General features: G+C 35.1%; 1 protein-coding gene across 1 annotated transcript in view; it reads left to right on the top strand.

The window, feature by feature from the left end:
- The first annotated feature begins 543 nt into the window (after window positions 1-543).
- Window positions 544-12,315, top strand: part of vstm2la (V-set and transmembrane domain containing 2 like a) — a 95,196-nt gene continuing 83,424 nt past the window's right edge. Inside the window, exon 1 of the mRNA XM_087307824.1 lies at window positions 544-828. Coding sequence (XP_087163950.1) covers window positions 711-828 — 118 coding nt within the window. The 5' untranslated portion in view covers window positions 544-710. The remainder of the gene's footprint in view (window positions 829-12,315) is intronic.

Genomic DNA, 12,315 nt, shown 5'->3' with positions numbered 1-12,315 from the left:
CATTTACTGTAGTAAAAACTAAAGTATAAAACAGTAGTTTATCAGTTCACTATAGCCTCCTTAATACGCTATAGAGTACTGGATCATTGATTAACATTTATTAAGATGAAAATACTAAAATATTTAAAATATAATAGCTATTACAGTTAATAATAATAATAATAGTGCCGTTCGAAACAATATGTACATTCAATTAAAATGGTATAGGAGTTCACTGAAGGGGAAAAAAGCCAAGCCCAATCAAACTAGAATTATTAGTAATAATCTAATTCTGCTGCCATCCATATTTCATACTTGTTGAGTGAAATAAAACCGCCTACATTCACAGTCACCGGTTATATTTACCTCAGAAGCATTTCAGATGTAATTTTCCTTCCACCCACGGCGACCGTCGAGCGTTGACCGTTAACTGAAAAAAATCTCTTCACAATGTTATTCCGCCTAATTGAAATTCCCCAATGACAGCCAGCGCGCTCCCGCTCCCACACTACGTATCCCTCCGCCGCGCTGGTTAGATCCGGGAGTTTCTCTTCGCGGAGAATCAAATCGCATCAGTGGGCGACTGCAAACGCACGCAGCCTCCTCTCAGCATCTCCTACCTTCGCCTTAAGGGACAAAACCAAACATTAAACACTGCCCAACACCTGGATCTATCTCCTAAAGCCGTATATTTTCACCTGATGTGAGAGAGTGTTTTGCAGGGAGCAGTGATGGGCGCGTTTGGAGTGATTCTGAGGAGTTTACATTGTATGGGACTCTACATCCAACTTAGTGCCAGTGTCAGACAACCTGGGGGCGATGATGTGGAGAACCACATATCCAGCAACGGTAAGATTTTCCGGTTCACATTCACGGGTTTGTGGTCGGTGTACGGGTGAAACTGGGAAGCGATCCGCGCGCAAACTGCACAATGATGGAGATGCGCAGAGCAGTTCATCACCAATATATACATATATACAGCAGAGCACACAACTGCACTGAGCTTATTTACAGGTGAAACATGACATTTGACGGTGAAATCATGGTATTTCAAAAGTACTTTATGTCCTATACCAGTACTTCAAGGAATGCAAAGGTTTTGCCGTCATTGGTTTCAGGTGGTATTGTGATTAACACAAACCAATGTACCCAATTTAAGATATTTAACAGAATATGTTAAATTACTAGTGTTAAAGACATGATTTAGAGTGTGGATCAATCTAATGGAGCCTTTTATATCCTACAATAACATTGTGCAAGCTTTATGGTGATATTATAAATACTGTTTTATAGTAATACACGAACCTAAACATTGATTTTATTTGCTTTCTGAATCATTCTTTTATAGTCTATGCTTTTGGACTCTCGAAATGTGGTTGTTTAGTTAGCTTTTTTTGTAAAATGATTGATGATTTGATAATAGATTGCACCATGTGAAAACAATTATGCTAAAGATAACTATCAAATACCTCTTCTTATCAAAAATATCCGAAATACCCCTTCTACAAAATATTGTCATGATGCTTAAATCACTTGCAAAATACAGTAGTTGCTTTTTCTTTCTGACAAGCCATGTTTTTTGGTGAGATTCACCCAGTTTAATAGTTTAATCGTTCATTTTTCAATAGCATACTGTCATTAATGGTACCGGGTTGTATAGTGTTAAACACGCATCAAAGTACCCACTTTTAGATACTTAAAATAATCAATTGAAATACTATTAGTATTTCTATTAGTGTAATAGTACTACCATGGTTAAATCGTTACCACTGAAACATCATACAGTTGAAGTCAGAATTATTAGCCCCCCTGTTTATTTTTCTCCCCAATTTCTGTTTAACTGAATTTGTTTTTTTTTTCAACACATTTCTAAACATAATAGTTCTAACAACTGATTTATTTTATCTTTGTCATTATGACAGTAAATAATATTTGACTAGATATTTTTAAGACACTTCTATACAGCTTAAAGTGACATTTAAAGGCTTGACTAAGGTAGTTAGGTTAACTAGGCAGGTTAGGGTAATTAGGCAAGTTATTGTTTAACGATGGTTTATTTTGTAGACTATCGAGAAAACAAATGAGCTCAAAGGGGCTAATAATATTGTCCGTAAAATGTTTGGGTTTTTTTCTCGCCGAAATAAAACAAATAAGACTTTCTCCAAAAGAAAAATATATTATCAGACACACCTTGAAAACGAAAAAAGAAAATTCAAAGAGGCGCTAATAATTCTGACTTCAACTGTATATAATAATAGTTTTAAATGTGGATCAATTTAGATGTCCCCATTTATATCCAAAATACCATGGCGTAAGCTTTACTGTGGTATTCCTTAGCTTCATCAGATGATTTACATAAAAAGACACAAACCTACCTATGCAGGAATATGATTTGCGTTTATATCTTGATTTAGACTCATTTTGACCATGTTCTTCTAGTCTTCATCACACTCAGGGTTTTTAGACTCCCAAAATATGTTTTTTTATTTGCTTTTTGAAAAATTTATGACACAATTGACAAGATAAGCTGATCAGTTTTTCCTTCTGACAAGCTTTTTTTCCCGACAAGTTACTTTAAGAGGTACAAACCCAAGTACCTGAGCACCTCAAAATACTGTAGATTCCAAATCACAGTATTTTATAGCTTTTAAACCATATACACTAAAAACAACTCATTTTTGCTGCTTGTTAAAACGGATTATTTAAAATGAGCTGAAACAACACAATTCTTGATTTTCTTTTTTGGACAACTTAATTATTTTAAGTTCAATCCACCTGTATTTATTACATTAACTTAATGGATTTGTGTTGGGACAGCACAAATGAATAGTGTGAAACCCTGTATATCACAGTACTGTCCAGAAATCGAATGTAAAATTATATTTTTGGTCAATGATGGTCTGTAAATTGTGGTATTTTTACACTTTTTTGATTGATGGCCATACTAATGCTCTATTGATGTTGTTAAAAGTACCGTGTCTGGTTCTTTTATGTGAACTATATTAAATGATTACTATATTTAAGGTGCTTATTTAGTTTTTGTACCATGGTGTTGCTCTATATAGTCTTGTCAGTGAAACATGGTTGAATTTTGCTGTTACTTTTTACCCCAGATGGTGATATCAGTACGAAATAATCACAATTAAATACAGCCTTTTACTAAATATTGATATTTTTGGGGGTTTTGCCATGGTGCTAATCTGCATTGCTTTAATAGTAGCTATTTTTTGACGCACTTGAGATTTGTTTAATCAAATAGTCCCTTTCTATTGTTTTCCTCACAGAAGGAACAATTATGTGCATTTCAAGAGATCTCATTTTTAATTCATCATTGTAGCATCTTGATGGCGAATGCATTGTTCAAATCAAAGCATATGCATAAATGCTTATTCTGTATTCGTTTAAGAAGTTTTGGTGATTGCGCGAACAATAGATGACTAATGCAATGAATAAATCAGCGCTGACGAAGCCAGGCATGCATCGCGCTGATGAAAAGAGTTCACACGCTGGATTGTGGGTCGCTCACCATGAAATTAAAGGGCAGAATGTGATCAGAGCTGATATTCAGGAGGAATATTAAGAGGGCCAATGGAGTAAAGGGAGTTTAATGCGCGCTGATGTTCTGGATTAGATGCTGGACGTCTGTATGGTCTTGTGATGGATTTATAGTGGGCGAGATCAGACTGTTCTGGATTTATACTAAGACTGAGGGTTTTTTTTGTTATTTCAAATGGTTTTGATTGGAGGATGATCTTAGTTTGTTAATTTGCCCATGTTTTAGTGGGCAATTTAGTGTCAATTTTGGCCCTGTGAATACAGTCTTGTACTCATGGATGAAGGCTTGATTGGCTAAAAATTGACATGTACATGTTTGGGTGTGAATTTTAATTATGATAATTTTATTAAGTGTGTTTTAATGCTGATTCTGGCTGCTTTAAACATGACCCATCATGTAAAAATCTATTTTATTACTTATTGTTTCATCCATAGGATATATATTGTCATATTGCACAATCCTACTAGTGTTATTCTGAGATGAACAGTAGAAAAGTTCTGCTCCAGATTTTGTTTTAACATTTTAAATCTTAAAAAGTCTTAAATTTACTGAAATATTGTGTTGTAGGTCTTAAATCATTTTAAACAGGTTTTAAATTTCCAAGGAAAGCTACCAATTTGGAGGAGATCCATCCAATCACCAACAATACAACTGGAAGTTTTCTATTGCAAAGAGATACAGCAAATTCTACCAACTAAAAGCCATAAACTAAACACAATTACTCATGATAATAACAGAGCAACATATAGTTGACATGATCTTCCATAAAAACTATTCCCAAAAGTAAGGGATAGTGGACATCATGTTTATAAATGGACTTGAAACATAAGGTTTTACAACAGAAACACATTAGATTGAATCCATTTGCACCAAAAGCCAACAAATGCTGTATATATTTTTGATGAATCATGTAATTCTCTCTGTAATAAATATACTTTGATCAATATTAAACTTTCCTTTAAAAAACAAAACATTTATGTTGAAAAAAAAAGTGTATACAACTAGAGTTTTTTTGTTTCAACACATTAAAATGTGTGGGGAAGAAATATCTACATTTGATTTTTGTGGCAGGCAAAACAAAAAATTCAATTGGCCCAACTGGGCCATTATTTAAAATTTTCAGTGTTTAGCCATGTATAAAAATTAATCTATAATATTAAATTTAATCTATAATGGTCTTAAAAGTAATGAAGGTACTAAGCCGAAAAGAAAATGAATGAATGAATGGTATTAAAAGTTCTAAATTTAACTTGATGAAACCTGCAGAAACCCTGTGTTTTATAAAATCTATATCGGAATTGAAATGTCACTGAAACGCTTATGGGTTATTACAGCCTGATCTCACGAGGAAACGTAAGTATTTTACGTTTTGACAGTTTAGTGGCTAATTTGAACGAATTCGTATGAGTTCAGTTGTACGAAAATGTACGATTTTAAAAAGGAGGCGTGGCACCTAACCCCACCCCTAGTTTATCAAGGATGTACCGCTGGATCGCGTCTCACTATAGTTGTTAAACGGGATATTCAGACATCCCAAGTCTCCCGGAAGTTCCGGGAGTCTCTATGCATTTGCAGGACTCCTAATGGCCGCAAACGAGTGATTCGGACAAAACCCAAATTTTTAAAACAATAATTTAAAACAAAACAGATAAAAGCAGACAATGACATGACATAACAATAATTATTGAAATATTGTTTACACTAAATATATACACTATAAGAATGCTGGGTTGTCATAACCGAACGTTGGGTCAAAAATTTCATTCTTTCATTTTCCCTTAGTCCCTCAGTCCCTTTATTAACCTGGGGTCACCACAGTGGTGGAAAAAGTACTGAAAAAGCATACTTAAGTAAAAGTACCATTACTTGCCTAAAAATATAGTTTGAGTAAAGTAAAAGTACCTGTTGTAAATATTACTCAAAGTAGGAGTAAAAGTAGCCCTTTTAAAAGTGCTCATGAGTAGTGATTATTACGCTGTGAAAACCTGATGCGTTTACATGTAATTTGTTGATGTGTGTGTGTAAACGTAACATTCTGTAGTGCATGTAGTTTTTGCCCAGCATTCACACAATGTCATAAGACGTTAATATTAGGTTAGGTTTAGGTTGTGATGTCAGGTGACCAAAATGTCTAGCCGGCGTCTAAGGACAACGTTATTTTGATGTCCAATAATAACATCAAATGACGTTGAAATTTGGTTGATTTTAGGTTGTTAGAAAGTGACCAAAATCCAATGTCGAGCCAACATCTTAAACCAACATCCTATTGACGTCAAATACTGACATTTATTCATCAGTTATGGCAACCAAAATTCAACGTCTGATTGATGTCATAGTGGTAACGTTGACACAACGTCAAGCTGTGACATCATTAGGCGTTGATATTTGGTTGGTTTTAGGTTGGACATTGACATCGGGCTGACGTTGAGTTCTGATGTAAACCCGATTTTCATTTCCAAACAAAATGCAGCGTCTCCACGATGTTAGGGTACAATTTCAATCTGACGGCATGTTGATGTCTTGTGCCTGCTGGGTGTTTAAGGTCCTTTTGGTCATCAAACAGTAAATATAGATCATCTTTTCATCATTGACATGTAGGGCTGTAACAATATACCGGTATGACGGTCTACCACGATTTGAACGTGCACGATTATCATACCATGAACAATTGCATATCAACGGTTTTAACCCTTAAAGACCGAGACAGCCGCCCGCGGCTAAAAATAAGTATTGCTCTTAAATGTTTAATAACTTTTGATCCGCTGATCCGATTCATACAATTCAAAGATTGGCATAAACAAGAGAATCTCAGCTTTCCAGTGCGGTATCAGATAACATTCGCGGACTTTCAGAGGCTCCGGAATCAGTGCGGTTACGTCATCAAAATTTGACCACGCTGATTTGACAAAGAAACGCTCGTCACTGTGTCTCCAGACAAACCAGACATGATACATTGATGCATTGTCCCTCCTCCATGCCCAGATTGGTTCAAACTCGCTATATCACAACCAATAAGCATAGGTTTCGCTTTTGTTTGTGGACCAACAATGAGCTTTTTGAACAACACGGAATGAGAGATAGGCATACATTTATGCGCGGCTAAATAAAACGCAAAAAAAAAGTTTTGCATGAAATAATTCTCATACTAAGTACTTTTGCATGCACAGCAGCACAGAAACATGACAAAACAGTGACACAGCAAAGACGAACTGCTGCTCTTGCTGTTTTCAAAAGACGCAAATGAAGGTGCAGCTGTTTGTCTGCATTGCAGACAACCATATCCAAATCCATATCCACAGACAACCATATCCATGCTGGCACATAAAACCTAAGGATGTTCCATATTGAATCTAGTTTCGGTATGTAACTATTTATAGTATAGTAAATATTTATATCTATTTTTTTACTGAGGATTTGCACCATGTTTATTTGGACTTTATTTGGACTTTGACACATTATTTATTATTTTCTTATTTTTTTACTTGTTCATTGTAAGTGGTGTTGTTTATAGTAACTGAAAATATATTATTTGGAAAATGTCAAATTTGCTTCACTGTTCTATTATTTTGTAACATTTGTAACATACCGTATACCGCGAAACCGTCAAACCGTGGTATTGTTTTAGACGATTATCATACCGTAAAAAATTCATACTGTTACAACCCTATTGACATGCATCTAAACCAGGGGTGCCCATACTCGGTCCTGGAGGGCCGGTGTCCTACAAAGTTTAACGCAAACACAGGGAGAACATGCAAACTCCACACAGAAACGCCAGCTGACCCAGCCGAGGCTCAAACCAGCGACCTTTTTGCTGTGAGGCGACAGTACTACCTACTGTGCCACTGTGTCGACCATTAGGTTAATTTTTTCAATCAATATTAATGTTTTTTTTTTAAATCCAACTGTTAGATTTGTTCAATATTTGACCCAACATTGAGTTAAAACAGCCCAGCATTTCTTATAGTGTATTCTTCATCATCACGCAGTCAGTGCAACAAACAAAAAACTACATATTTGCATAATTGCTTCCCATTTTCCTATTGATGTGTCATTTTTTAAATATGATTTCCCCAATTTAGAGTGGTTTTAATAATATAATCGTCCATTTCTGGTGTAAATCAGAGCCGTGTCCTGATCTGTGGGGTGACGGACAGCTCCACGCGCTCCTGTTCAATACCTTTGCGTTGATTTGCGCCGCTGGGAAAAGCGTGGCCTGCGGTAACGAGGCTTAATTAATGTCAACAACAACTTAAAACCTCTGTTTTGCTCTGACCTCCCAGTAATGAAACAAAGAGCGCAGACCCGGCGGACGCGCGGCTCACAGCACATGCATAGCAATAGCAGAAACACACACACACACATTTACACGCCAATAGAGCTTTAATGCACACACACCTGCCTTCATCTGCTGGAGTCATCATCACTGGAGATGTGGACGTCAGTCTGAATTCAGAATTGATCAGATTTTCTTGTGTGCTTCTGCTCTTATGAAAGACTTCAACACTCTACTGTAGGCTTTCATTAGTATTTGTCACTGTATTTGCTAGCACGAAGTAGCAGCGAACAATTCTTGTACAGCATTAATTAATCATTAACATTTACTAATGCATTTTTAATATTCATGTTTGTGAAGATTAGTTAATGCACTGTGAACTATCGTGAACTAACATTGGACTGTACTATTTTCATTAACATTTGCATTAATGAATCAATACTGTATTAAGTGCATGGATCAATGTGTTTAAGCTTTGGTATATCAAATAGGTTGATTGGTGGATTTACAGTAATCTTACAGTAACTTACTGGTCATTTTGTTTGCCAATAAGACTAAATTTACAAGCTCACTGTAAATGTATACTATTAATAATCACATTTTTGCTGTGTTTATACATTACAGTTGCGATCAATAATTTACTCTGCGCATGTTAAATTTGGTCTCACTGGCAACCACAGTTACTAGTAAGTTACTGTGAATTTTACTGTATTTTTAGTGTGTAATGTGAGATTAATACATTTTTCCAGATTTTAAAAGCTCGATTTCTTTTAAATAAGTCATTTGCAGAAGCTTTTTTTTCATATTATTTTTTTCCTTCATTTTCCTTTCATTATTTATTTTCTTTCTTTTATCTTTTTCATTTTTTTCCTTCTCTTTTTCTTTTTTCTCTCATTCTTTTCATTTTTGTTTTATTTCTTTTCTTTCTGTCCATTTTCTCTTCTTTTTTCCATTTTTTGTCTTTCTCTTTTTCATTTTTTCATTTTTCTGTCATTTTTTTCTTTCTCTTTCTTTTTTCATTTTCTTTTTTCCTTTTTTCATTCTTCAATTTTTTTCTTTCTCTTTCTTTCATTTTAAAGTTTTTTCATTCCTTCTCTATTTTCTTTTTCCATTTTTTTCTTTTTAAATTTTTATTTTATGATTTCTTTCTTCATCTTTTCTTCCGTTTTGTCTTCTTTTTTCCATTTTTTCTCTTTCTTATTTTTCCTTTAATTATTTTTACTCTTTTATTCATTTTTTCTTTTTTTCCATTTCTTTCATTTTTTCTTTCATTTCATTTGTGTATTCTTTTTTTTATCTTTTTTGTCCTTTTTCTTTTTAAACTTTTTCTTTTTTTGTTCATTTTTTTTCTTTTTAATTAAATTTTTTATTTAAAAAAATTTTCTTTCATTGTTTTTTTTTCTTTTTTAATTAAATTTTTTCTTGCTTTCTCTTTTTTAATTTTCTTTATTTTTTCATTTTTTTCATATTTTTCTTTCTTTCCTTTTTCTTTCCTTTTTTTGTTTCATTTCTTTTTTTCTTCTTTCTTTTATGTTATCTATTTTCTTTTTTCTATCTTAAATATTTTTCTTTTTTTTTTCTTTTTTTTGCACTTTTTTGTCTTTTTAAATTTCTTTTTGTTCTTTCTTCGTCCAAAATACCTCAATGTGTGCTTGCCACATAAACAAGTGTGTGTGTGTGTGTGTGTGTGTGTGTGTGTGTGTGAGTGTGTGTGTGTGTGTGTGTGAGTGTGTGCGTGCATGCATGCGTGCGTGCGTCCGTGCGTGTGCATGCGTGTGTGTTGTTTTTACTGTATTTATTTAGATTTTTTTATTTGAATTTATTTAGAGATTTATAAAACTAGAAGTTTCAATCATAATAGTTCATTGCAGAAGGAAAGGCCTGTACTAAACAGTATTGCTGTGAATATTTCAGTGAGCCTGCTGCCACACTCTTTTGTTTTTTTTACACACACACACACACACACACACACACACACACACACACACACACACACACACACACACACACACACACACACACACACACATCTATTTATTGTGTTTGCTGTTTTAATAATAGCAGATCATTATTGTCCAGAAGTGTCCATAAATTGACAGTAGCTGTGTGTGTGTGTGTGTGTGTGTGTGTGTGTGTGTGTGTGTGTGTGTGTGTGTGTGTGTGTGTGTGTGTGTGTGTGTGTGTGTGTGTGTGTGTGTGTGTGTGTGTGTGTGTGTGTGTGTGTGTGTGTTAATGTTGCAGCACATGTCCATTAGCGTTTTTTAACAAGTTGCTTACTGGTTTGTTTACTCTGAAGAAACAGCTGCAGTCAGCTCACACTAATAACCATCAGCAGCAGTCAACTGTTCATGAGGACACACACACACACAGATACACACCACACTTATATACACACACAAACTCACACATCACATTCATAAACACAAACTCGCACAGTCACACACATAACACATTCAATTATACACGTATACATACACACAAACATTCACACTCACCAATAACTCTCAGACACACACATGACTCTTATTCGCACAAATAAACTCACGCGCTCACAAACACACACCACACTCGTACACACATAACATATTCACTCATATACAAATCCACATTTATTCACACACACATCACACTCATACACACACACTCACGCACACACACAGCATATTCTCTTGACTGTGGGCCTACATACAAAACTTTTCACTGAGCTCAGTAAAATGTTCTTTGATAAGTTCTCTTGGTGATATATCTTTACCTATCGTCAATACACAACCAGATCCATATCCACATGGCCACAGTATTAATGTCCCAGTATAGTAAAGGGGACACTGCACTGTCAGTGGGCACCATCTTTCGGATGAGACGTTAAACCGAGGTCCTGACTCTCTGTGGTCATTAAAAATCCCATGGCACTTCTGGTAAGGAGTAGGGGTGTAACCCCGGTGTCCTGGCCAAAGTCCCTCCATCCTTACCCGTCATGGCCTCCCAATCATCCACATCCGCCAAATTGGCTCTATCACTGTCTCTCCACTCCTCCTATAGCTGGTGTGTGGTGAGCGCACTGGTGTCATTGTCCTTTGGCTGCTGTCACATCATCCAAGTGGATGCTGACCCCCCTCATGATGGTCAAGCACTTTGGGTGTTTGACCATAAATAAATAAATAAATAATAAATACACACATTACATTACATTACTTTACACGATACTATCATCTATCGGCACAACCCTATAACTAACACGCTTGTCCTGGACCCGATTTCAGCTGGTCATTAGCCCCTTTCAAACAGTGATACTAGAGCTCTGCAATTATTCGAAAATTCGATTTCGATTTCGATTATGGCTTCTAATGATTATGAAAAACCATTAATCGAGATAAATGATTATTGCATCATATACCAAAAGAGCGAAAGACCGCGTGCTTATGTGTGTGTGCCACACGCGCGCACACATAAGCACGCGGTCAGCATTCGGTCTCATTCGCACGCTGAAACGAGCAGAGGAGCGCAGACATCTAAAGTAATCTTAACGTGAGCGCTTTAATGGTCAAATAGGTGTCAAATTGCGGTGATTAGTGATTATTCATATCAACCCTCATTTGCGTAATAAACAAACGAGTTGAGAATCAAAAGAAAGAGAAACCATTAAGAGACAGTGCGAAATGCTGCAGCCTGTTTTATCATTAATCAAACCACGAGAAAAAATCCCTCGCTGCTCTTGACTGAAGGATTTTTGTAGCTAAAGTGTTTTTCTTACAGTGAAGATGCTTAAAGCACAGTTTGTTTCCTATTTTTATTCTATTGTATTTATTTCTCTTTCCTTTGCAGGGTGGAAAATAAATGTATATATACAGTTGAAGTCAGCATTATTAGCCCTCCAGAATATTAGCAACCCTTTTCCCCCAATTTCTGTTTAATGGAAAAGTTTTTTTGTACTTATTTATGAACATAATAGTTTTGATGTCTCATGTCTAATTACTGATTTGTTTTATCTTTGCTATGATGACAGTACACAACATTTTACTAGATGTTTTTCAAAATACAAGCATTCAGATTAAATTGCAATTCAAAGGCTTAATTAGAGTAATTAGGCAAGTCATTGTATAACCGGAGTTTCTTCTGCAGACAATCAAAAAATATATTGCTTAAGGGGGCTAATAATATTGACCTTAAAATGGGTTTCAAAATATTTAAACCTGCTTTTATTGTTAAAAAAATATTAGAGGAAATACTGTTAAAATTCCTTGCTCTGTTTAACATAATTTGGGAAATAGTTATTTAAAAAAACAAAATTCTCACTAATAATTTTGACTTCAACTGATAATCGTTTTGAATAATCGTGATTACAATTATGACCAAAATAATTGTGATTATGATTTTTTCCAAAATCGAGCAGCCCTAAGTGATACCAATAAATATTCGGAAAATTACTAAATTAAAAAAAGCGCTGTTCACACAGACGAGGACGTTCCGGAATTTTTCTGGAAAAGACCATTTACACATCCATTCC

This window comes from Danio rerio, chromosome 23, assembly GCF_052040795.2.
Source record: "Danio rerio strain M-AB ecotype USA chromosome 23, GRCz13ab, whole genome shotgun sequence".
Taxonomy (NCBI): Eukaryota; Metazoa; Chordata; class Actinopteri; order Cypriniformes; family Danionidae; genus Danio; species Danio rerio.
Note: the sequence above shows the minus strand (reverse complement) of the source record. Positions and strands in the feature narration are given on the sequence as shown.